The following is a 27,824-nucleotide window of genomic DNA, read 5'->3' on the forward strand; positions in this document are numbered from 1 at the left end:
ATTAATTTTACATGTTTCTTTTTTTTAACGTGGCTACTAGGAAGTTCAAAATTACCTCTATGGTTCATGTGGTATTTCTACTAGACAGAGCTCCTCACAGAGCATGGAGCTTAAGAGGACACAGACTCCTATGGTTGTGAGGAGGCAGAGCTCCAAATAACTTAGAAATAAATGTTTTGTTTTAACTGATATAAAAAGTTCATAACTTTAAAGAAAAACAAATATAGCTCATTATTAGGGAATTAAAATTAAGACCACAGTGAGGTATCATTTCACATCCATTATCAAGAACACAAAATAACAAGTGTTAGGGGTGGGGGATATTGGAAATGTGGAAAATGCTATGGTAGTTCCTCAGAAAATTTAAATTAGAATTACCATATGATCTGGCAATTCAAGTATAAGTATATACATTAAAAAATTGAAGGCAAGGTCTCAAACAGGTGTTTGTAATCCATGTTCACAGTAGCACTATTCACAATAGCCGTAAGGCAGCAGCAACCCAGTGTCCGTTGGCAGATGAATGGAGGGACAGAAGGTAGTACAGCCACATGGTGGAATATCACTCAGCCCTGAAAAAGGAAGGGCATTCTGACACACGCAGCAATGTGGGCGAACCTTGCAGATATTATGCTAAGTAGAATAAGTCAGATATAAAAAGAATAATCCCATATGATTCCACTTACAGGAGGTATTCAGACTGGCCAAATTCACACAGACAGATGTAAAATGGCAGTTGCAGGGGGAGGAGGGAATGAGGAGTTACTATTTAATAAATGCAGAGTTTCAGTTTTTGAAGATGAAACAATTCTGGAGGCAGGTCATGGGGGTGACTGTGCTAAGAAAAAAATACTCTGACACTTGTTAAAATGGTCAGGAAGCCGTTACTTGGATCTATCACCGCAGACGTCAAGATCCCCATAATAAAGGGGAGACGGGCTCGGCTCCAAATGCAGCAGAGACAGGGGGGGTTTACAGCCACGGGGTGGCGTGTTGTGGGAGGGTCGGCCCCCGCGGCGGACCTGCGGAGGCTGGGGTTCTGGAGACACATGTCTGTCTTGAAATACTAAGATACATTTTCTTATTTCCAATTCGTATCAGCACCCTTAATTCTTTCAGCAACTCACCCTGATTTAAGAGTCATTGAGGCAAGATGCAACAGGAGACGTTTTAAATTTATGTGCTCTATCTTTTAACAACTACATCTGACTTCCCCTTTACCTCATTACATTGGGCTTTTTGATGGCTTCTGACCTCCCTGGAAATGAGTTCTTTCTGCTACAAAAAGATTCTAGAATTCTCTATGAACAAACAAGTTGAAAGGGAGACACCATTTAAGGTGAATATTGGGGGAAAACAGCCCAAATCCCAAAGAGATATTTTTTAGTTATAAATTATAACACTGCTTGTAAGATTTGCTCTGCCTGGCTCAACTGTGTTACTGTGTCTGGGCTGTGACAACCGTTTTCCAAAGGTACTGAGTGAGTGAACTGTGATTGCTACTAGCTCTCTGGTGTTGTTGTTTACCTACAGGCAGAATAAAATGCACTGTTTCTTAACGCTTCAAGCCCTAACCAGATCTGAGAGTGCTAACAGTGCTGAGATTGTTGACGGTTTTTACCATCCATGGCAGACGGAGGTAATCAACCCAGCGCACCCTTGTGGAAACTCTTCCTGGCCAGATGGTGGAGAGACTAAGAAAAATATGACAGCTCACGCCTCCAGGAGCTACGCGGCTAGTGGATTATGCACCGTTTTGGGTCTTGCAAAGGAAATCAGCCTTAGCTAGTACAATTAGCATCGACTGTTGGGATGTTGTATAGTGAAAGAATAAATGGGTTATCAGTCGCCTTGGGAAAAACTCAGGGTTTTGATCAACTGGAGAAAACGTCCAACAGCATTTGGATGACAAGTCTACTACTTAGAAATTACTTAGCCGGCTCACTGCCCCACAGAGAAAAGCACATTTGTAAGGCGTCTCGGAAGTCCGGGCCTGGCTCTAGCTGTGAGTCATGCTGAGGAACGCGTTTCCCTTAAGGGGCATTCCACGTGGTTGGCCAGCCAGCTCTGGAAGTGTGCAGACGTGGCACCAACCCCGGGGGGCTCCGGGCCTTGGCGGGTGTGGGGCTCCCTGGCCTCTGAACGACTGACTCCCAATCAGCGCCCCGGAGCCGATTCGCTGCTGAAAAGACCACAGCTCCTTCAAGTTGTCGTGGGAAATAAGAAAGAAAAAAAAATCCTCTTCTAGACAGTGGAAGAGAAAATTATCCATTACTGGCCACAGTGAAATATAAATATGGCAGATGCTACAATACAGAACAGCTTCGCTATCCCAAGACATTCAGTGTTGCACATTCCCTTTTGTTATGCAAAAACATGCAGCCACTTTATCGAACATTTTAAGGATTCCTAAGCAAGTAAAAATGAGCATGTCTTTCAGTTAACATGCTGTGTAACACCAATCAAATTTTCAATAGAAGCATAAGCATTTTCCACCTCATCATCTGGGTAAAAATTATGCATTTGGCTCATAACAATCCGCCACTCCTCTCTGTAACTCAGGCAGGTTTGATTTTTCCTTCTATTCATCCTCTTAAATGTAGTTTTATGTCCAAATGCTTTATAAATGTACTTGGATTTCAATCAACTATTGAAATGTGAATTGTAATTGTGATCGCCTCTCCAATTTTTAAATGTTCACTAAGTTTCGCCATTTAGCTTTCATTAATTCTTCTCTTCTGAGCTGTTGAGGGTCTTAGAAAAGAGAGGGTATGTATTTCAGTCATCTCTGCAGCCCCAGTACCTGGCTTGTAACTATGGTACTAACTACACAGTAATAATATACGTAAGTCCGTGTAAGTACATCATCACGCCTTTCAATGCCGTATGCTCTGGATAAGGTCACACTGGGGAGCTTCTGGAGAGAGGGTCGTGGCAGGAGCTGGGCCCACGGACTCACATCTGGGCTCCCTGAGCTTCAGATTCTAGAATTCTGTCTTGACCTTTCACATCAACTTTCTGTGGTCAGTGTTCAGGGTGCATTAAACACCCCTCCACACACACCCACACACACCCTACACCACACAGACCCACACACACAAACGTCAGGCAATTCTTGGGAAGCTGGACAACAGCTGTTGGACACAATCTTAGTAACAAATAAAACTCAGAAAAAAATGTTGATAATATATACAACAAGGGAAAACGTAATATCTTAAATGTGCAAAGAGCTATTACAAGCTAATGAGGAAAATATTAAGGATCCTAATAAAACATTGAGCAAAGGATAGGAACAACCAATTCACAATTTAGACTTAAGAAATGATCATTTTTCACTACATATCCACCATCCCTTATCCTCAATTTTGTAGTAGGAAAGCTCTGAAAATAAAGATTTCCTAGAATTCATGCAGCAGCAGGCCTAATCCATCCTGCGCTTGTTTGGCGGCAACGCTCTGATGAGCAGGGGGCACTGACGGGCTGTTTCCCCCTTGGGGTGGACGTGCATGCGTCTCGGGAGGGGGGTCGCTTGCTTATGGCTGTAAGCTTCCTGCCGTGGTTACACTGTTCTGTTCTATTTTGCCAAAAGTCAGAAAGGAATCCAAATTTTGAAAGAGTTGTTGACCTAGTGACCGTGGAGATATGTAATTAAAGAAATGTTTCTCGAAGTGAAATACTCTGCTTTTTGCTAATCAAACGGAAAATTATCAATACAAATCCAATATTCGTTGCTGGTGAGAGGAATGGTTAACCGTCCCAACCTGCGGAGGTAAGTAAACACCCTTGGTGTGAAATTCAGCTGAGCGTGTTAGGAGTCATTATAATGTGCAGCCCTGTTAACTGAACAGTTCAACATTCAGGAATTTGTCTCAAGAAAACAATCACTGTATCACGTTCATTGCAGTATCATTAATAGTAACACAATGGAAACAAATGTTTGACAATTGGGAGTCTGTTAATACTGCCACAGATGAAATCGGAACACATTCATTAAAACAATCTTGTGACATGGAAAACTGTCATCACATGTTGTGAAGTGAAAAAGCACATTACAAAACAATAATAATGTAGGGGATGATTCTGTGATCGGAAAGAACCACATGCAATTACGTGCATAAATTAAAGTCCACAACTAATAATGGACTGAACAGGAAGACTGTATTATCACTGATTTCATTTCTTCTTTATTCTGTTCTCTGCTTTCCAGACATTTTTTTCAAAGAACTTGTCATGCTTTTGTAATTGAAAAAGTGAAAACAGTTTTAATGTAATGCCCCAAATTCAACACAATTCTGCTGAAATGTTCTGACCGTGATGACCGTAGCAGGGGGCTAGTACTTCTTTTATCCTGGACACTTCTCTTAATACTCAAGTTGACATTACAAAAGACAGATGAACAATGTATTTATGATTTGGTGTCGTGGAAGCACAGAAGGTGTCATCATGAACGGGGTGGTGGTAGGGGTACACCCGCGAACGTCCCCGGGGAATCCCGGACTCTGGCACGACGTCACAGGGACCGGGGCTGAGGCAAGCAGGCCCACAGGCCCCGGTCCCACCTCCTCCTCCTGCCATGGTTACAGGACTGGCTTATGGGCGCAGATGCTCTCCGACATGAAAAGACGAGGTGTGTGGGGGGGGTTTCAACCTCAAAAGAGCAGTTTGAGATAGTCTATTTATATTCCTTTTCTCTCTAAATGCCACTGAGATCACTGACGTAATACAAAGTAGGGGTAGGAATGAGGATGTGTGACGGGCACGGGACGCTACGGAGCGCACCAAAAATGACCCCCGTACGTTTAATGATTCTGGAGCACAGCAAAGACAGAGTTTCAGTTTGTTTCCAGGACTGACATGATCCTGATAAAAATTAGCAGGCAGAAAGGATACACATATCTCTCTTGTACACACAAAACTGAATTCAGCAGTTCATTAAACAATAATGCATGGCCACAACGTGGGACAGATGCTAGTCGGGTAAGGATGGGTCAAGGTAAGATACCCATTCTCATAGTTTTTACATTAATGGTTTAAAGTAGGAAACATACTAAAAGAAAGTATGTGATCATCTCTAGCAATGTTGAAAAGCTGCTTCATTTCTATATAAATGCAGCATGAATTCCTGATAAAAATTTAGCAAGCACTTTTAAAAATGTGTTAGACACGCAATAGCAAAAATGATGTTTAGTGCTCAAATGGGCTTGAAAAAAATAATCCTAAAACCTCAATAATAAAATAGAATCAGTGCATGGGCTGGATGTTCATGAAGCCATTTTATTAACCTCCATCATGTAGCTTGTATAAGAAAGCATGTGCAAACTAACAAATATGAAAAATTGAAGAGCAATAGATCTTTTTGACTGTGGGACTTGCAAAAGATTTAGAAGATCAGCTAATATACCAGATCAGCAGTGATGCAGAGAAACCCAGTTGTATTAGTTCGCTATTACTGCTGTAACAAATTGCCACAAACTTAGAGTCTTAAAACAACAAGAAATTATCCTCCTACTGTCCTGGAAGTCAGATGTTCAGAGTGGGGCTCACTGAGCCGAGCCGAGGCGTGGCGGGGCTGCGGCCCTTCCTGAGGCCCGCAGAGCGAGTCTGTGTGTGGCCCTTTCCTGATTCCAGCTGCCGCCTGCTTTCCACCCATGGCGGATCCCCCTTCCCCTGCCGTCCAGGTCAGCATATTGGGCCATGTCCTCCTCAGCTTCCATCTCTCCGGTCCTCTTCTGCCTCCTCTTTTAAAGACCCTTGTAATTGCACTGGGTGCCCGTGGGTCACCCAGGATAATAGCCCTACTTGAAGATCAGCTGATTGGTGACCTTAATTCCAGGGCAAGCTTAATTTCCCTTTGCCATGTACCTGAATGTACTTCCAGGTTCAGGGGTCAGGATGTGGATGTATTTGAGGGGAGGGGGCATTATTCTCCCTACCACATCGGGTATTTTCAGTCACGGGTGCTGGATATAGTGTCACAGTCCTTCTGGCATATTGGCACTCAAATGTCCCCACAGGTTACTGTGCCTCATGGGGCTGTGGTTATGGACTAATTAGAATGTCAAGTGCCCTTTTTTATAGCATAGCTTTAAGTCGTATCTCAAAAGAAGTGTTGAGATTATTTACACTGACCCTCCTCCCTCAAGTTCAATGATCTACTCTTTCTGCCCTCATAAACAAGTGATAGTCTATTCAGAGATGGGAACAATTTTCTAAAACATTCAAAAACGAATCAGACATTATTCTTACTGAGAGTAAAGGGAGTCAGACAGCCATTCAAATAACGAGATGAAGCCTCCCCTGAATCTGCACAGAAATAGTACGGGTGTCTAGACATCTAGAGTCCTGGGAATCAATCACTTTTAAAAGATGTTCCATTATTCATTTAAATATTTGTCTCATTGGGTCAGTCTCAAGAAAATATACACTGAAGTACCTAGAGAATCCTTCAGGTCAAACAGAAAATGTTTCAGAGCGACTAACCATGCAAATGCAGACGGAACTAACTCCCGGTCATACTGAAGAGTGATGGCTAATATCTTCTTATCCATGACAAGGCTTGTCTGATAGAAATTACCAACTCATTTTATTCTAATTGAATAATGCCCTTGTTCATTATCTCCCCAGGTCACAGAGCTAGAGATTTTCTTCAGTTAAAAAAAAATTTCCATTTTATGAGAATCCCTGTTTCAAAGTTCTCCCATTTTATACTGTTAAAAACTACAAATTTCCTTCCTCTCCTCACCAAAATAAACCATAACTTTTCATTATTTTATTATGAAATTGTAGGAAATACATGGTTGAAGGTACATTTGCCGCTCAGCTTGAACCCTTGAGTGATTCTATATCAAGACGCAAACTAGCATTACTACTGTTAATATCTAGGAGTTTGCAGTTGAAAATGGATGGTTGTTGTTTTTATAAATTAATCAAGGCATCACACGCTCTCTATGACTGAATTTAAGATGTCAGCTTTTAAGGTTTTAATTCATGTGGTGTAGCTTTCTCACCCATAGCAAGATCTTACTCCTGTGGTCCCCGTCCATGATGGGGTCCCGCCTGACCCCGCTCATGTGGACGCGCCTCTGGGCGGGCGTCATCGCCGCTGTCTTGGGGTCAGTGATGGGGTAGGTCGGGTCTCTCTCATAATATTCTTACCTCTTTCCTTCTCCCAGGGATTAGGAAAACACAGCAGGGTCTGCCATGCTCAGAACCTCTTCCTCATGACATTGTAGCCAGAATTTTCCTGCCCTGTTTCATGGTACAATGAGGAGCAATCACAGCCCCAGATGGAAGTCAGTTTCAACCAGAGAACTTTACCTGAGTAAACACTGGGCTCAGGGAAATATGTGGGGAGTCAGAACTAAGATTTACTCTGTGACTGTGATGGTTACGTTCGGCAGAACATGAAGAGAATTCAAGTAGATGATAAATATTTCTAGAGCCCACACCAAATTTAATTCATAAATCATCTAATATCTATAGAACCTTAAAGAAACCTTGTAAAAACAAACTTTGGTTTCTGATCAATACAAATATGATTCTCACATAGAAAATTTAAAATAAGTAGCTCATACCTGTACACTGATCTCATAGCTTAAAAAATAATAAAATTGTACCATTTGGGTATTATGAAATCTTTCATTTAAACATACCTACTGAGTCCCGGTGGCCTGTCATATACTGTCCTCGGTGCTGGTCTGAGTTAACCAGCATCTGTTTAGTATTTTCTGCATTTGACCTAAACTATTCCACATGATTCTTACAAGTTGACAGTGAGATAGTTACATACATGTAAATAAACACAAGTAATGCAACAGGGGAATAAGTATCACTGAAATTCATAAAAGTTCATGGACATGCAAAGAAAAGAAGTCATTACATTTATCTGAGGGAAGAGATGTGGCTCCCTAGAGACAGAGACTTCAAGCAGGGCTGAAAGACGGCTGAGGATGGCCATGCCTGGACATAGGGGAGAGGCTCTTTATTGTGTGTGCAAAGGCCTGCACCACGAGAAAAGGCATTATGACCTGGGTAACCAACAGGTATTTCAGAATTAATGGAGTATAAAATGCCAGGGGTGGGGGTCGGGGAAGGAAGGGATGGTGGTGGCCAGGCAGAGGCCGGCAGGTAGGGCCTGGTGTGGCATGCAAAGGGATATTCTATTGGAAGAATTTTGAGGATCCGATGTCTCTATTAAAAAGATTACTTTGGAGAGATGAGGTAAGACTAAAAGAACAGGAAAAGTATTGTACTCATATAAGTGAGAGCTGATGGTGACCTGAACGAAGGCAGAGGTTAGAAGGGTCTAAGGGAAGAAGAGGTTCAAGGAACAGTGCATAAGCTTGGCGATCCACTGGGAGATAAGTGAGAGAGAGATCTTAGAGATCCAGGTTCTTTCCAACTAGGGGACGACGGGGTGACTGTCTGAGAGACGCACCATAGGCTGGTTCTGCACATGATGAGCCAGAGAAGCCCATGGAACACCCAGGTGGATGCGGACAGCTGGCAGTTAGAGGTCCAGGTATGCAATTCGGCAAAGGCATTTGGCCTTGAGAAAGATCAGCCTGTAAGGAAGACCTGAAGCCACAGTGGTGGAAAAACTGCCCTGGGAAAATAGCTGGGATGAAAAGAGAAGGGAGGCCGGACAGAACCTCAGAGGGCGTGACGTTTGAGGGGCAGTTAGAAGAGGGGGATGAGACAAACTGGGTCGAAAAGAAGGGGATGTAGTTTGGCTATGAGCTAATAAACAGGTAGTTCCATGGAGACCAAAAGAGGAGAGGACCTCAAACGCTGAACTCAGGGGCTGCCGTGAAATAACGGGAATGCACCCGCCACCTTATTTCACCCTCACTCGTTACATGTTACATGCGAGGGCCCAGCAGCCCGCATATTCATGTCCTCGGAGTGGACCTTGGCCTTCCCCTGACTCTTGCCCTGAGCCCGTCTTGAATTGAAAAAGGAGGAAACTGTTGCCAAAAGAATTAAGGAATGTATTTTTTTAACTGAAATGTTCTTGGGAACCAAACATTGCACATGATAGAGCGAAACTTTTCAGAAAATGCTTTCTCCCAAGTTCTATTTGCAATGGCATCTGCCACCTACATTTTCTCTCCTTTTTTCTCTCCTAACAGCTCCGCCCGGGCTCTGGTCCTACTGTCTTGCTGCACAGGCACGAATCCCCTTCCCGGTCCGAGTTTCCTCATTTTGCACCCGTCCTATCGCCCTATTCAAAGGATATTCCTTATCACCCACCTTCTTTAGAAGGCCCAGGAGGGCATGAAAAGAATTATAAACAACTAATTTTCATTTATAGACACACATTTTCTGTGTAGTTATTTTGTTATAAAACTGCAACAGGGTACATATCTCTTTGCTTCATTCTATTTTGTACCTTAGATCTCACTTAACTTGCCAGATAAATGTACTCAGCTATTGAAATCAAACAAAGATAAAATAAGTGCAAAGCATCTTAGACATAAATACAGCTTTTAGCAAAGGGATATTTATAAAGTATATTTTCATTTGAAAATAGAGAAAAAGACACCAGGTATGTATTTGGTTTTAATTGTTCAGCTTTTCACAGTGTGCACCACAGGAATGATGTTTTATAGAAATGCAAAATTCTGAGCAATTCCGCAGACTTCATCAAATGCAGTAAGTCCCAAATGCCATGCGGCAAACTGAAATTTCTTGGGGTTCTGTGCAGAGCCACTTCGAGGAAGTGCTGACAAGCCTCACGTACGATCAGGGTACCCCGCTGGGCAGTGAGCTTTGGAGAGGCTGTATCTGGGCAGCAGAAGAGCATCTGCACAGACGAACCCTTAGAACTTCGGATGCCCCGAGACGGAAGCGAAGACCTGAGAGTCCGCATTTTCACTGGCACCCAGTTGAGTCCGGCGCGGGTGACCATGGGCGCGAGAATCCCCTGCACCTCCTCCTAATCCCCAGGTACCACCTCACACTTACTAACCAGAGACTTCTGGCAACCTTCCAACAGTCAGAGAATTCATGTTTGGTAAGAGTTTGGGTGATTCTTATGTTGTGCTCAAAGTCGCCAATCCCAGAAGACCACCAAGGGGCCGACACCGAAGCAAAAGCAAAGAGCCTTTATTCGAGCTCAATCTCTCATCTACGCCAACACAGTGGCAAGACGCCAGAGAAAGAGAGTGAGTTTCAATACCACAAAGGTTTTATGGGGTTCTAGGGCAGCTGGTGGGGTGATGGTCATGGCTCTGGCTGATTGGCTGGATCTAGGGGTAGCTGGTTGGGTGATAGGTCGTGGCTCTGGTCAATTGGCAGGATCTAAGGGTGGTGGGTGAGCTCCTTGCTGACTGGAGAGGAGAGACCAAGCTCCGATTGGCTGAAGTAGGATTCAGGTCCCGATTGGCTGAGGTAGGATCTGGGAGCTTGCCCTTTCACTTACAGTCAGCAAGGGTGAGAATCACCCACTCCGTGTGCTTGGCCACTAGCTGGTGATGGCTACAGCACACGGCCCCCCAGGCCGCAGCCCCCTGATGCCCCAACATCATTGCAGTTTCCCTTTGTTCAGATCAAAAGAAGCCTCAGCACTTAATTGCATTCAAACCCTAACTCTGAAATGCTTTCTAATTAACTTATTTTCCTCCATCTAGGTTATGAAATTCAGATATGAAAAATGTCATACTTGAAGAGCATTATTTATTTTTATATTCTTCCATTCAGATTATGAAATTTAGATACGCACAAATGTCTTACTTCAAGAACATTTTTTATCTGACTATCATATAAATCTTGTACCATGGGTCAGGAAAAAACTGTCACGCTGTAGATGAGAACATGTATTCCTAGAAATGGAGTGACTTAACCAGGGTCGCACTGCCACTAAGACTTGGACCCTGTTACAGGAGCCCCCATCACTCACTGAGCGTCGTGCGCCTGCCACGTGCTCTGCTGTGTCATTGTGCAGATTATCTAGTTTGACACACACAACAAGACTACAGGGTGTGAGAAAAGTATAGGCTCTGGAGTCAGACAGATCTGTTTCTAACCCTCATTCTGCTGAAAGCTGACTCTGTGTACCCTGGGAAATTCTCATTTTCCTCCTTAGTAAAAGTATAGGCGATAATGATATTCACGTGTAGGGGTCAAGAGGGTGAAATAAAACGGCGCACCCGAGCCCCCCGCAGCACGCCCAGCACGCGTGAGAGCCCACTGAACACTCACGTCTCCTGTCTTCCTGCCTCCGTCTTTCCATCTGTCTCTCTCTTCTCTGGGGTCCAGGTGTGTTTCCACCCCCCACTCTGCCCCGCTTACCAGCTTGGTCCTCGTTTCCACTTTGAAGGATTCTTGCTGTGTCCCTGGGCATCGGACCCACCCTCTAGCCTTGCCAGGCAAGACTGGGCTTTGAGCCACTTGGTGCATGACATCCCCCAGAGCCCTTCTGCGTGTCCAGCTCCAGAGCTTACGGGCCTCTGGCTCAGAGACGACCCAGCCGGGTGGTGGGCTGGAGTCCAGAAGACCCTGGGCCCAGCCACTGACTAGTTTCGTGACCTCAGGTGAATTATAAAACCTCCCTGGGCTTCGGGGTGGGTTTGGCCATGCAGGGTTGAATGGTGATCCTATGATTCTGTGATTCTATGATGTCATTAAACTTGTCTGCTTACCAATGGCTGCTCTTTTCTTATTTTAGGCATGAGTTTAAAATGAATGTTCTGAACTCCTGGGGACCGGGCACTGGCTTCTGTGATTCCTCACTGCCTACAACATTTCTTTAACTTGTTCTTAGCTTTATCATAGTGTCTAAAAATACACTGGTATCATTGTATCTTCTCTTAAGAGAGAAGCCATAGAAATGCTTCCCGTCCTGACACTCCAGTAAGAATGGTTACAAAGCCCTGGCCCATTTGATCTGGGGAGAGGATACCTGAGATAAATCTGTTCTCAGGGCTTACATTTAGCATCACTTACAAAATTTAAACTACGAGTTTGAAACTTGCCCCAGAGGAGTCGGGGGCCTGATGAAATGCCAGGATGCGTCAGTCTTCAACCACACACTTGAAAAAATCGTGTTCAAGTCGTACAAGGGGCAGCCACTACACCCAGGGGGTACCCAGGGGTCACTCCTGAAACACACACACACGAAGGGGGTGTGGGCGAGGGTGGGACATTCTTTCAGAGTGACAATCAGATACTAACTATTCTGCAGCACCTGGAAACAGTGATGCATCCACTGGAAAAATGCAAATTTGAAGGAGTTCGATCTTCAGTTTTGCGGCCTCAGTGCGGCTTTGCAAAAATTACCACTCATGTGCAATAGCAGAGAATTTATATCTTCCCAGTTTTTTAATCATGTTCTAGCTCTCTTTTTAAAAAATACCTCAGGGACTGAACCATTTAAATTGGGATAAAACTTGAATGTCTCTATTTTCCACTTGCTTAACCAAATCTTATAATTCCTTCAAGCTACATTCTTCCCTCATTATCCATAAAGACTTGAGTGATCGCCCCTGCTCACAAGAATCCTTCATAGAACTTACTGCCAGAGATTGTGTCAAAACTATGATCTACATCATGTGCTCACCAGATTATTAGTTTCGTGATCTAGGGAGTATGTTTGCCACTCCAATGCCCATGATTGAATCCTAAGGTTTTTTTTTTTGCCGGAAACCCCAATGCATCCAGTTCACCTATTACCTTCTGCCAACTTCTCCTGACACTGTAGGTCACCTGCCAGGCATGTTCTCTGGCACCTGCCCACTGCCCACTGGGCTGGACTCCTCCACGTTGCATGAACACGAGTCACCATGGTGAGTTTTGCACTATTTAGAGGCCAATCTACTAGTAAATATACTGAGGTTCTTCTCCACCATTCATTCTCCTTGAAAAGTCTGTCTTCCCACTGGAACAACAGTGATATAAGGAGCACAAAATGATTACAGTAAATAAAGTTGAGATTCAACCCCTGAGCATGTATCACGAGGAGAGTAGGCATTTATGGTCAACCCAAGGATTACTTAAACGATACGCCTGTATTCCGTGTGATGAGCCTCTAACAGAAATCGCCACTATTGTGCTTTCAAATAGCACTGTAACCCTTGGGTAAGGAAAATGAAGATGTAAAACAATCTTGAGGAGGAGTGTAACATACTTTGAGAAAAGTTATGTGAAGTATTCCCAAAGCTGAAGAACGTGCTGAAACTGGTGGACAGATGTTTAAACAACCGTTTCTTTCTAAGTAGCTGGCAAACTAAATTGGTTGGAATATCTTATTCTGAAAATATACGCCAACTGGTCAAACCACCACGGCTATTTAATCACAACAGGTTCATGCCTGTTGCTCTGCCCTGTGCCCCATGGGACTGATCCCACTGCCACGAGCTATGACCTCAACAGGTGCGCCCTGCTAAGTAGGGCAGTGCAGTTTTAAAACGCAGTCTCCCAGGATCATAACGTCTGTTTTTAAAAGTAGTCAACCTGCTTCTGAGAACCACACATAGAACGGAGGACAAATACATTTTAGATGTTACACAGTGGAATGTTTGCAGAATGCAATTTTCATAATGATTTTTTTAGTGGATTAGGAATTACTTTTCAGTAAATATCACTTCTAAGTGCTTTTCAACTAGACCAAGGAATCTTTTATAACACTTAACTGAACAATTTATTCAGATTTTTATGTGGCTATTTAATTACAGTAAGAGCATAATTCAATGAAAACAAGCTAATCTAATATTATTGATGGTTCATTCTCCTGCTGTTGGTAAACATTTTGCTTCTTGAAAAATTTCATGTTCTCTGGCTTTTTGGAAATAATGTTATGTGCATTCCTTTATTTATTCTTTCGTTTGGCAAAATATTTATGGTAAGACTGCAACGCACTGAACATGAGCCAGTTGTGGGAGTGAAAAAAATGGAAGAAACCCATTTCCTCTCCTTGAGGAGCTCACATGTTTCAGGAGGCATGTAGGTACATGGTACGAAGGAAAGGGGCACGTGTGTAGATAAATTACAAGACAGAGAAGTGCTAAAAAGACCTACCAATCCTGTGAGGATTTGCCAAAATACGATCTTTGAATCTTTCTCCTTCTCATTAAAAGCCTCTCTTCTAGAGGGCTTTGCTCATCTCCTTGAAGCTCATAGAGCTAAGATACTACATATGTAATGTGTTATATTATGTACCTATTTATATACATAATCTAAGATATACATACACATACATAAGGTGAAGAGAGATGCTTTCTGGAGGAGAGAAGGTTAAAAAGAGCGAAGGTGCAGGGTTTTATGTGGGTATACATGAAAAACTGTTCCATACCACCCTGTAAATTCCCGGCAAATGTGCTTTCTCGGGGCTTCCCCTGCCTCCTGAGCACTTTATTCAGCAGATGCGATCTTGATGCCAGACTACACGGATCCCCGCTGAGAAGCTCAACAGGCTTTTAATCTTCCCGACATGAATCCCCTAGAGCTCAGTTATGAAAAGAAACAGCAAGACAAAGAATCGATGGAGACTCAAGACCAGACACGAGTCCGTCAGTGTCCAGGGTCTTCGCTGTGGCCCCATCCCGCCCGCCTCCGCCCACCCACCCTCGCGCCAGGGAACCCACAGGCTCCGCACCTCGCCCCGCTGTACCCCTCCTTCGGGAATCCTCACCTCTCCTCCTCCCCCACCCCCTCTTCCCTCTCGCACTCTCTCCTTTCCTGTGTAGTAAAAGCACAGTGTTGTTTATCTTACGAAGAGACTAACCTTTTTTTCCCTTTGCTTATGCTACATTTTGAATTGATGTATCTTGGATACATCTTATCTTCAATATAGCAAGGACATGAATGGGTGGGACCTAACTGCAGATGAAATACTCAAGCAATGAACTAAAGGAGCATATAAAAATCAGATGGCATAATTACAAATATTAAACAGAATGGGAGATAATATTTCCTGGGAGGGAAGTGTTCTTGCAACTTACTGCTTGTTGCTGTGGGAATGTGAGATGTACATGTGTCAGCTTATATCTTACTGGCGTCTGTTTATGCCTTCATTCTGGAACTTGAGTAGAGTTAGAGAAGACGTGATACAACAGATGGTTTTCACACTACATGCAGAAAAATGGTATTTAATGAATATTCATAAAAAAGTAACTATACTTTCTCTAAAAGTATTCAAAATTGACCTACTAATTTTGTTAAAATAAAATCTTTACAGCAGTAGTACATTATGCTAATGGTTTCTTTTCTTTCTTTCTTCTTTTTTTTTAACCGAACATTAAAATATCTTTTAATAGTATAAGCTGAATTTTCCTTCCATTAGAAAAGTCTTGGGTCAATTGCTTTTAAATCACTCAAATAATTCTAATGAGGGCAAACCTTTTAGTCAAACCACTCTCTCCATTTCCACTAATTTTGGTACTTACCTATTTTTCTTTTGTCTTAAATATGTGAATAGCGAATGGATTAGACCACAGTTCAGTTGGTTATGGACTTGCTAGGACATTTGTCTTATATTTTTTAAATGTCTTGGATATATGTGCCTTCTGGGGCTCTGTTTCCTTAAATTCACCCTCTCACTGCAGACGCCAGTTCCTGAAACAGCAACGTGATCCTCCCAAAGGAGTCAGTTTGCATGAGGCTCGGCCTGACATGCCACCTCTTCCCATCGAGCACTTACGACTCCGGGCCTCCGGCTGCCCACGTGGGGCTCTGCGCTAGAGGGGCTCCAAGGACAGGCAGTTGTTCTAAGCTACGGCTTCTGCTCTACGGAGCAGGGAACGTGAATGCTGACTTGCAGTTCAGGTAAAGCGCTGCAGGAGTCTGGGGAGGACACAGTCCCATGGCTCTCGTGAGGGGACTGGGGTGGTCTGCAGCTGCGGCAGCTCGGCGAGCAGCACTGGGGAGGAGAGGGGGGCTCGTGGGCATCTCGCAGTAGGCATGCTACGGTCCGAGAGTGAGCAGCGAGCCCCCTGGCCTGGGGGAGAGCTAGAGCGCAGGAGCCACGGGAGGAAATGCAGCCACGGCCAGATCGTGCGGGGCACGGAGGCGGCCCCCGGGGCGGGGCTCCAGTCTCGGCAGTGAGGGGGCACTGGCAGTGTTTCTGGCTGAGAAGTGACATGTACAGCATGGCATTTCAGGCTGGAACATCATGGGGGAGCTGGACAGGGCGTGTGCGACCAGGCAGTGCCTGGAGGCAGAAGGTTCCACCGGAGACCATTAGCAATGGTACAGGGTCCGCTGGGACCGGAAAGGGGCAGAGAAACGAGACGGGACTAGGCCACAGCAGTCACGGCAGAAGATGATCAAGAGGCCAGGCTGGCCGCCTCGGGGTTCCGGGGGAGAGAGAGGAGGTAAGTGACCTACTTCGGTGCCCTCACTGTTTGCTCCTCTTTATGAGGCCCACCCTCTGCCCAGTCAGGAGGCTGGGACTGGGCTGCCGGGAGCTGTTAGCTGCAGCTATTTCCTTCCCTGGGAACTGGGAGGCTGAAAAGCCCGCTTCATGGTAAAAGGAAAAATGGAAAGAGAAGCAAACAGAAAAAGAAGATGAGAAATGGAGAATGAGAGGGTCTGGGCTCCCTGCTACCCTTCGGTCGCTGTTACACAGGCCCCCCAAATGCCCCTGCACTTCTGCTCCTTGATTCTGGGGGCCATCCTTACCACGGGGACACAGCCCCCCTTTGGCCAAGTGGCCTGGGAGGGTTACTGGTTCGTGGGGCCAAACGGTGCGAACGGCTCTGCTCCTCGGCACGGACCCTCCACCTCCAGGCAGCAGGCGCTCGGCCACTCTCTGGACACTGGGCACTGTCCTGACTCCACGTTTTCCTGCCCTGCCCCTCGCCCAGAACGCTGTCCACCCCCCAGGCCCGCTGACTGTGCTGCACGATCCAGACCACCTATCCTTCCCTCCATCCTGCTTCGTGAGGCACTGTTTGAGTAAGCCTGTAATGCCTGTAAATTGTAATGCGACATTTTCCCACCTCAATCCTTGATTTTAGTGAATTTACTGGAAGATTAATTAAAACCATATATATAGAGGATAGGAGGTGATGGACTGTGGCAGGAAATCAGGAAATCTATGCTTTCACATATGCAAATTGAAACAAATTCAAGAGACAATGGTCGGCTTGCTGCTGATACCTCTGACCCTAAGGGGGGAACACAGAGGGTGCTTTACATAACAAAGCATATAAACTAGGAGATTAGATGGAAAAGGAGAAAACAGCCTTAAATGGAGTAACGCAGGATGCGTGACTGCGTAAGTGCTGCAGGCGCGATTTGCGGACCGCCCGGAGGAGCTCCTACAGCCAGGGAGGGACGGGCAGGAGCCCACCAGGCCTGTCTCACCAGAGCCCACGGCTGCTCTGCTCGACTGCCCCACAGAAAGTAAAAAAGGAACACATCAGCTTTTAGATGAGAATGGATATTGTTTTTATATTAATTTTTAAAAACAATAATGTATTTTGAATTGTCATCCCTTGAAATAGGAGTATACGCTAGGAACCAGCTTGACCCTAATGCCCAGGCTGTGCTATAGACCAAAAAACAAAACAAACCAGACTTCTACTGCCCCGGCGACTTGGCCGCCTCGGGAAGGGAGGGCCCAGAATTGCGCCATGACAGCAACTACAGAGTGTCTCGCAAATGGATGGACACGCGATGGGCGAGATGAAGGGCCAAGAACAGCTGACGTCTCTCTCCGCCCCACTCAGAGGGGCACCCCGAGGCACCTCAAGGCGCTCATGGAGCATCGCACGGGTAACGCCAGTGAGCGCGGTGCTGCGGGGGACACGCCGGTGCTGAGCAGGGCAGAAGAACCGTTCACGTGAAAACGGCATGATCCCTGGTGAGCACGTAAACACCGTGATAATTTCCATAAGCAGAAAGGGCATTTTTACATCATTGCACTTCGGCTGCTGTAACGCCCTGAGTCACTCTGCCAATCGCTGATCCCCACTCCGCCGGCTTTCTATCATCCTCATCTCGGCAGCTTTTAACTGACGAGATGACAGGGGCGTTTTGTTTTGTTTTGTGTTTCCCTGAAGCCTTGGCAGAAAATACCATTCTGCTCTTTGTTTTCTAGAGCCCCCTTTGCAATATTTACACAGTGACGTGTGGTACCCTGCTCATGAAAGTTCAACTGGCTTGTCTTCCCAGTAAAATTGCTGAAACTATGATCAGAGAAGGTTCCACTAACGGCAACTATAGACTATGCACCCCTCTAGCTTTACGGGGCTTTCCACTGTCCAGGGCTCCCTCGTTATATTGAGAACAAAGAGCAGAGTGGCTTCAGCAAGAGGGAGGCGGGGCAGCGACCCGGGACAGGCATCATGGCAAACTTTCCCTGCCTGTGGTGAAAAATGCCAGGATATAAACAGTATAGTGACAACAGGAGGGACTCCATCGTAAGGTTATATTCTATTTTGAAAACCGGGCAGTTAGGAGGTAAGATTCCAAACATACTCTTTGGTGATCAAACAACAACCCACCCAATCTTAGGGCAGGGCAAGCAGCCCTAACTGGTATGTTCCCAGCGCTTGAGGGTCACCACTATCTTGGAGGGGAACCAGATCAATAAACTCCCCATGTTAAGTTTATCCTACAGAGTCACCCAGAGGACTGGCTACAGATGCAGACGGAGCGTCCTTCACTGGAGAGACCTCGTCAGACCACAGGTCAAGCCTACATCCAGCAACCACCTGCCCGACCCTTTGACCAATTGTTGAAAGCCTTAGAAGACAGAATCCCCAGCCTTTCCATGTGCCTCTCTGAGGACGCCCACACTTTCCTTTCTGTAAGTGCGTACTTTTCAAGCAACGCTTTCTCACTGCTCAAATTACTTCGTTTTGTCTCTTTGCTATTTGATTCTATTTCCAAGTCTTCACTCTGTCTCTGTTTACTCCTGGCAAGCAGGGAGGGGCTGCTGGGAGCGCTGGTTTGGGCCTGCGGTTCCCGTCGCCAGGGTGACCCGGACGGGACCGCAGCTTTAGAATCTGCTCTGGGGTGAGTAGCCTGCCTGAAAATCTCCATTCTTCGGGGAGTTCTCAGAACATACTCTCACTCCACCCATGCTGCACAGCTCCCCCAAACCCTGGGGTGGTAGGGGCTCGTGTCCACGCCTTTGCAGATCCACGCGGACACGGGACGCCAGGTGACCCTGGCTTCAGGGCTTGGCAGGGCAGCCTGCCCTAGTTCTCTGCCCTTGCCTGTTGCCAGTTGCCTGCAGGCGGCTGCCCCTCCTTTCTGCTCTCACTGTAATGAGTTCCTCCCCCACCTGCGCTCGGCCGACCTGCTCGAGAACCTTCCCGCTCAGAGTCAGGGGCCCTCAGCCGCCTGGTGTGCAGGGAGGGGGCTCCCCCGACGCGGCTGCCTGCAGACACGGCGAGGACACTACCGGGACGCTCACCTGCATCACGATGAGGAGGTCGAAGACCAGGATGAAGGAAGCCAGGAATGCTCTGGAAACTTCGTCACTGGGCAGAAATCCCCGGTTGAGCTTGTCCCAGCTGATCCAGTCGGTGGTGATGACCAGGACAACGGCGGAGGTCAGAGTGAGAAGAACCGTCCTGCGGGGAACAAGACACCCGTGAGAGGACGTGGGACGGGGAGGCGGGGCGTGGGGTGTCTGTGCTGTGTGGGTGTCGGGCCCCTGCCTGGTGCCCACCTGTGGCATTTCACCAAAAAGAGGGAAAAGCAGCCCGTGAAGTGCCTCCTCTCAACAGCGACTAGAAAAGGTAAGGCGGCAGTGCCCCCAGGACTTCCCCTTAAAACACTAAGATCATGATTTCAGAACAATAAACAACAAAAACAACACAAATGATGTGGTCAGTGCAACACGGCTCCCAGAGAGGACGCAGCGTGTGGCCTCATCACATATCCACAGTTCCGGCAGCTGGTGCTGGGCAAGACGGGCCCGGGGCTGTCCCCATCCTCCGAGAGGGGCAGTCGGCCCGGCCGTTGCTGTCCCCAAGGCCGGGAGGATCCGCACAGGGACGAGCTCCGCTCTCAAGTGCACCCCACCCACCTCGAGGGCCCCTGTCGAAGGCGGAGGTGGCCGCCCGCCTGGGCACCGCGCATGGGATCCTCATGCTGTTACGAGGTACTGGGGCCTGGGGGTTTTCCTCATACGTTTGTAACCCCCATAAAATCTTGCACGATTATATGCAGAAAGAATTCAATGGGTGTTTATTGAAATTGCGATAAATATCAGTTAAGCTTTTTATGCAAACCAAAGAGGCACGTGCATTAGTCTTTTGTATTGACATTCAAAGTGAATCTGAAATGTGCACACGGAGAACGTCCCCTGGTAGAGAACTGCCGGTAATGTGGACAGACCTCTACTTTCAGAGCTATTTTGGTATCTGGGTATTGTTCTGAATTACGAGGAAAATAAAAGAGAACAAGTATTTTGAAAATAATTTTAATCTAAAGGAAGAAAAAAAAGAAAATTTTTAAACAAGAAAAGAAAAAAAAAGGAAAATGGAAGAACGACCATGGATGTGGAATTAAGACCTAAAGAGAACATGTGCATTTGGGCAATTAAACTGTTTCTGCCCTCAAATGTCTTATAATGGTTGATACTCAAAAAATAACAATACAAACCATCCCAGAAATCTCTTTTCAACTAAAAACAAAGTACAAATTTATAAATCAAAATCTTGGGTTTCCTTTTTACAACTTCTTATTTGGGATAAGTTCGGTTTGATATAATCAATATAACAAACACCTCCTTAGATATTTTTGCCCCTCATGAATAGAAAAGATTTATTATCTTTTCATTCTGGAAAATAAAAATTTCTAATAAGATTCATTTACTGTATTCAAATTGAAATTCAAAATAATTTCACTCATGATCTTGAAAATGTAAATTACAGATTGTCTTCTACTACTTTTAGAGTATCTTTGATCAATTCCAGAAATTCACATGGAATATATGAGCATGGGGGAAATCCTAAGTAATTATAGCAACTCAATAGAAAAACACTGCAATATCATATAGCCAAACATGAGAATATTGGGATTTTAAACAAATTTTTCTCCAGATTAAATTGATTTGTGGTTTTGGTTTTGCTTATTTTTTTTTTTTGAGGTTGAGACACTTTAAGCAAATCTGAATGAAACTATCACTGTCTTTTGCCAACAGCGAGTATAACAATCTCCATGAAGGATAGGTAAATACTGACCACTCTTTAGAGCTCCTTTTGATAATAAGGGTTTTCTCACAACTCTTGGCTTTACAGACGATGTCTCACAAGGATGCAGTGAATACATATACATCCTCAGGATGCACTGTATGCTGAAGAGGTTGGTGAACAGTTGGGGCCCCAGTTGCCCCAAGCTCCCCCTTTGTTTCTTCCCCACCCCCTCCCCGAAACCCCCCACCTCGCCGTTACCCATGCAATGTGAAGCCCTGGGGAACCAAGGGCACACGGGGGCCTCGTCCCCACCCTGTGGGCAGCAGCCACTCTGCGGTCAGAGCCTGTGGTCTATAGGCCAGTATTTCTGATACCAGCCTTGCATTGTTCCTAAGAGATGCCTGGAGATTCCTCTTGTGAGGACAGCTGACTGCCTAGGAATTCCTGCTCTGATGTTACTCCACTGGTCTAACCATGCACGCCGGTACTGTAAAACTACTCATGCAGACACACATTTCTATGGGTCAAAATCTGGGAGTTTGGAGTAAGTGTCTACTGAGTAATCAGAAATCTCATCTATTACAAGATCTCCAAAGGAGTTAGTTATTCTTATTTGTGTTACGTGATCTCAATATGATTAAAGTCATTAAAATTAATTGTTAAAAAAACTTTTGGTAATTGGTGTTTATCATAATACCTGTTGTATGAGAGTTTCCAAATCTGTACTGATTCAGCTCTCGGATGTGTGCTTTATTTGATATATTTCACTTATCTACTATAAAATATTCTTTCTAAGAGCTTTTTATAGGTGCTTCTCAGGCTTTATTAAGTACTTCCATTTTGACAAAGAGTATTGCTACAGATCAAGAAAGAAGTCACTGGTAATATTTTATTACTCCAAATGGAAATTAAAGAAGCTATTCAGCCTGATATTCAATATTTAATACTACAGAAAGAATAAAACTGGCAGTGAATTAATATGAATACATATGGCTGAGAGAAAGAGCCCTCACGCACAGCCCTAGAAGAGACTGGGCCAAGCAAAGGAGAAGGGGGACCAAGCCCCCCTGACTGGCCATTCCACCTGCAGGCCACACACGGTGCCTATTTACATACAGCTGTGGGCGCACGTGTACAGCATGCAGCCTGGTTTTCTGAGACACTTCTTGTAAAACTGATAGACTTTACTGCACTATGGTAACTGAGTCAAGGCTGCAGTCTGTAAGAGCCATGACTCGGTAGGGGGACAGTCACTCTTACGTGAAACTGCTGAGAAGGAAACAGTAGTCATAACCAGTCACTATCACAGTCCTGTGCCATTTATAGTGAGCTAGGTGCTGGTGAAAGTGCTTTATACACACTGCCTTGTATAATCCTTATGCGGATCCTAATCCTATTATCAACACCCCAGATGTGCAAGTGCAGAAACGGAGTTCCAGAAAGTTCCAGTCACCTGACCTGGGCTACAGATTTTGGAAGTTCCATAAAATACAAGTGATAGAAGATGATTCAAACCAGGTTGATTCGTCCGGTCATAACCGTCATACCCACGACCTCTCCTGGGAAGCACCTGCATAGACCCCCTGTTACTATGTTTGTAGCTAAGATTTCATTTGCCTTTCTTTTTCACCATACATATAATATTGGAAAATTATCATCCAGAAGTACTTAACAATAAGAAGTAAAGCTAACAGACTGACAAAGAACAGTTAAAAGGAGTGTTTCTGTAGCAATTCAACCTCATGGATGCTGGCCATCAATGAATGCGACACCTTTGGGTTTTTACCCAATCAGTATGACTGGGAAGCTATTTACTCTGGACCATGACACTTGGGGAGTTTCAGTATCTTGTTTTAAGTAGCATCCAATTAAACAGTTACCCAGTCATTTCCTCTCAGGCTGCGCCCAGTGTCCATGGGACACACCCGCTCCTCGGTTCCACGGCCATTGGTTTCTGGACACCAGTCAAATGGCAAAAGTTCATACATAATTATCAGCTTGAATCATTAGTCTCACTTTCATGTTTTCAAATTTACAGTTTGTTTGCTTCTTCTCAATTGTTGCTAATTCCTCTTAGATTAATAAGAATTAGAATGTGAGGCCTAGAAGGGTTCACAGAGCTTTTCTAATCCAGTGGTTCCTAACCTTGAGGGTGTGCTCTTGGGACCACAGAGTTATTGCAGAGCAGGTATAAATTTACACAAGTACTGTGAGTTGTCAGTGAAGTGAACAAGTAAAATGCTTCCAGAGGGGTTGGGGGGTCACACAGACTGCCAGGGATACAACTACGAGACCTTAGATGTACTGACTCTGAGAAAGACTCACCCTGTAGTAAACTCTTTCTTTCTTCAGCTAAAAACCTTATAATAAACTTAATATCATCTTGATCTCATCTGGAAACATACTCATTTTATAATCTGCTCAAATATCTATTACATATGGTGATCAGAGACAGAGTCGTGTATGCAAACCAATTCAGATAATGCCCCAAAACATAGTTTAACTCAGTCTTAACTATTCCTTCACCCTAACTTCTGGATTTTTAAAAATACTGAAAATCATTTTAAGTAACTAAATTATTTAACATTGTTTTCCTTTCTCCCTTCATACCCACTTGAAGATAGGCTTATTGTAGAGTCAAACAGCCTTGAAGGTAGGCATTAAATCGAGAGAAGAATTAGCATTAAGTTTTAAGGGCTAAGTCACTTAGGGTTGGTTAATCATCACACGATTTTGTTTTGTGATTAAATCAGGTAGCTAGAATGTGCAGAATCTGCTAATGTGAGCTGAGGTAAACAGAATTGCCAAAATCATGTTTTATTGCATTAAAAATAGCAATTTCACATGATTCAACATAATAAATATGCTTTTATGTGTTTTAATGTAGTAACTATTATTCATGCTCTGAGGTGTATATCATCTTTGATTCCAGGCATGAATATCATTTTCCCTTCTGATCAAGCTGCACAATTATTATAATGTCTAAAAGGAAATCACTTTTACTTCCTTTTACAATTCTTGTGTTAAGATGCTGGAAGTCCATCAAAACAAGCCAGATCATGTTTCATACTTCCTCACAGCAAAGGGAAAATCTGTGAAGCCTACTAAAAATTAAAAGTTGCAGGTTACCACTACAATAAAAGAATGCATGGATTGAGATAGCAAATGTAATTTGACAATTAAGTTATGATATCGTCTCATATTTCAAAGCGCTAAATAGATGAGATAAAATGGGACATAGCAATGGGGTTTAAAATGATTTAATATCAGAATTTCTGAATTTAGAGGGAAAAAACACAACAAACAGGCATAAATAGAAGAATGTCCTCCTTTACTTTTCTTTGCAAAACAAGAGCCAGTCCAAATGGTTGGTTCCCCTCTAAACCCCCAGCGCCAGCGCACAGAGGTCACAGCCGGCCATGAGCGAATGCCAGTGTCCCCCTGGCCTCCTACGCTTGCAGTCAGGAAGCCCCGATGGAGCACAGAGGCCACGCTGACTAAGGGACACAGTGAAAGAGCACAGGTTCTCTGCAAGGCTCTTACTACGGAAATGCCACTGCCAGTTCTTGGCCGGACTGAGCACATTTGTTAAGAAAGGATCCCTGAGGAAGGAGATGCTGTCATTAAATCGTTTAGGTGTGGCTCCACTGAGATCTGAGGTCGTAAAGGAAACGGACTCTGATGTCCATTAAACTACACGTTCACATGTTATTTACCTTTCCTTCTCTTTTACTCCATGAAGCCAAGTGCTCGGAACACAGCAGGGGCTCCAAAAGCTGAACATGTTGAATGAGGAAAGGACTTGGTAACTCGTCTCCCCAAAGGGCCGCGCAGAGGTGGCTGGGAGGCACCTCTGAGTCGGGGCGCCTGGCCAGGCAGATTGTGATTTACACGGATGGCGTCCTGACACCTCAACCTGCGTGAATGTCATCCCCTGGAGTTCTGCAGGGCCCAGCCACTGCCCGCTGAGTGGGATCCTGGGCTGCAGCAGTCCTGGTATAAGAGGTGGCAAATGAGATGACCTTTCTCTTTTTTTAAAAGTGGCTTCGATTCGTCTACCTATGTCAGAGGGCTGTAGCTTCCCCAGAGGTACGTTGACAGCTGCTTGCTGATCTAGAGCGCAATCAGCCTGCTCAGGGGAAAGCATGCTGTGGGTGTGCTTTGTGTTTGCTTTTCACAGCTTTAGGGGTGCAGTAGAAACATGTTTCAGGAGAAATAATACTTAGTGGACTACAGGGTCTTTGGGATTTGGGCTGTGCCATCATTTCTGATGACCAATGACTGGCATGTTATTGGTCCTGAAAACATAGCTGAATGAATAGATGAATCTCATTCACCTGAGGGAGCTAATGGCATCCCCCACCTCACTGAGCTCAGATGCTTCCATAACTGGTGTTACTCCCCCAGGGGTCTCCAAGGCCCCTGCAGCACAAAATTAGGTTGGACGGACAAAGCAGGAATGCCACTCCTGTGCACCTCTCAGCGAACTCACCAGCCCAATTTTTATTCCTAGCGAATTGCCCTGTATATACAAAATAATTCACCAGTTCAACAGAATGAAACATATGACATACTCTACTAATTATTACCTGGGGTGTAAAACATTATCACAAGTTCAGTGATGAATGGTAATAAAGATAAGGCTATAGGTGATCACCCATGAACTATAGGAAATGCCGCCAAGAACTATGCTCACTACTGCGTCATGACGATGAGCCGCAGCTCTGCTCCTCCGAACATATTCTGAGTTTTAAAAATGCAAAGTGGAAGTTTTCAACTAAACCGAGCAAGTTACATATTTTCCTATGGTTAAACGTGCTTTAAAAAAAATTAGAAAAAATTAGGGTCTTGTCAAGTAGGGGTGAGCAGGATGAAAGTGTGCTTTGTGTGATTTTTGAAAAATAGGATGAATTTATATACTGGGTTAAAAACAAAGGTTTGGATAAAATGTTGTGATTTTGTTGAAGTCAAGATGTTTACGTAAGTCAAAACCAAGGTCAAGAGTATATTTGAGTTTCGTTTCAAACATCTCTTGGAGAGGATATATCATCAGGAGATTGTCCCCTGGAAAGAATGCTTTCAGAACTCTTAGCAAGTATGCCCCAAAAGAGTCTTTCCAGTGGCCTTGGGTACATGATGCAACAGCTAGGAACACAGATATTATGAACATAAAATACTTTTCTTTTACGAAAGACTATAAAATAGACAATAGGAACAGAAAAATTCCCTGAAGTTGTACACAAATATTCAAAGGAAGGAATGTCATGTCACAATGGAAGATCAGAAACCAGCTATCAGGATTCAGAAGAGGCACACTTGGTTCCTGAGTTCTCAGGGAGGAGATTCTAGAAAGCACATAAAGCTTTATTACTACAGATTCACATTCAGCTTCTCTTGGAAAATTGTGAAGAATCCTTGATTTATTTAATAATAATTCAAGACAAACTGGAAAAAGATAAACACTTCCTCACTCAAACACAGGGGAGGAGCCTGCTGGGACTGGTGGCCATGGAACTGACTCATGTTGGATTTGATTAGAAATTGACTGTTGGCATTTTAAAGGTGGATCATCAGCTTTGGTCGATGCAGTAGAGAATTTTGAAGCTCTATAAAAAGTGTAATTTTAGTAAGAATTCAGAAAGTCTCTTGAAAGAAAATTCTACTTCAGGTAATGTACAAGATTGAAAAATAGTATTGCTTTTGACTGGGAAAGCCACAGGGTTAATGTGTGCAAGAGCACAGAGAGCTCGGGGAACGTGTTTTGAGCACCCACCCTGCCATAAAGGCGCACAGCTGAACTGAAGGGGCACAGAGGGACCTCTGCCCTTAAGGAACTGGACGCCAGTATATACCACACAATCATACCCATAGTTGAGTGGAAACTGTGATGCTATGGAAGTTTCCAGAACATATGATTTATTTTATTCAGGTATGAAGGAGAGTAGCTGGGAAGTTTAATGAAATGGGACCTAAAAGATAAATAGATTTCTACAGTAGAAGGACAAAAGACAAATTTAAAATAACACACAGAAATGGTAGTGGGTGGGTCGTGAAGCATGGGGAAAGAATGGCAGAGGTCCCAAAGGTTCTAGGTCATGTGATTAAAAGATCTGTGAAGCCATTAACTGAAGTGGGAAATATGAAAAAGTAGGAATGAAATAGTATGCATTCGGGTTTGGACTCCTTGTTGAGGGTAAGAGGCTGGCTGGACATCTAACAGGAGTGAGCAACAGTCGGCTGAAGACGAGGAAAGGTCAGGTCCAGCTACGTGCAAGTACTTGTGAAAGTCATGGAGACAAATGAAAATTTTCAGGTAAAAATAAACATGAAAAAAAAATAGGGAAGATCAAGGACAGAATCTTGAAAATCACCTATTTTGATGGTCTATCCAGAGAAGGATGGAGACTGATAAGGCCGGCGATGTATGAAGTGACACATGAGGAGGTGCAGGAGAAAATGATGCGACAGAAGCCAGAGAGAAAGATGATTTCAAGAATGAGCTGGTGGCCAGAAACTCCAAACACTCCATAGAGGTTTTATGGGGTAACGATTAAAGACGGGACATGCTGAAGATGCTACTTTTTTCAACACAACACTCCTCTGAAAACTGAAGAATTGGATATGAATATATTGTCAGATATTTTCTCTGTAAACTCAGATACGGGTCTGATTTGTGTTCTACTCCCAGGATCTCTATTAGTAAAGGAAGAGAAAATTGAGGGAATTATTTGG

At 44.4% G+C, this 27,824-nt stretch overlaps 1 protein-coding gene and 1 long non-coding RNA gene across 9 annotated transcripts in view; one reads left to right on the top strand and one right to left on the bottom strand.

Moving 5' to 3' along the window:
* The window catches only part of TMEM117 (transmembrane protein 117), a 381,411-nt gene that overhangs the window by 45,885 nt on the left and 307,702 nt on the right, over positions 1-27,824 (bottom strand). For 7 of the 8 annotated variants that reach the window (XM_073222697.1, XM_073222696.1, XM_073222694.1 and 4 more), the window contains one exon: positions 19,364-19,523. In XM_073222697.1, the coding sequence (XP_073078798.1) occupies positions 19,364-19,523 (160 nt within the window). Of the gene's footprint in view, positions 1-17,665; positions 17,801-19,363; positions 19,524-27,824 lie in introns of those variants that run through there. The other variant, XM_073222701.1, reaches the window with a different exon arrangement.
* On the top strand, positions 17,668-19,355 carry LOC108393316 (uncharacterized). Its single transcript, XR_001852214.3, has 3 exons — positions 17,668-17,803; positions 18,551-18,751; positions 18,871-19,355. It is a non-coding gene; the product is annotated as an uncharacterized lncRNA (long non-coding RNA).

This window comes from Manis javanica, chromosome 15, assembly GCF_040802235.1.
Source record: "Manis javanica isolate MJ-LG chromosome 15, MJ_LKY, whole genome shotgun sequence".
NCBI classification, from domain to species: domain Eukaryota; kingdom Metazoa; phylum Chordata; class Mammalia; order Pholidota; family Manidae; genus Manis; species Manis javanica.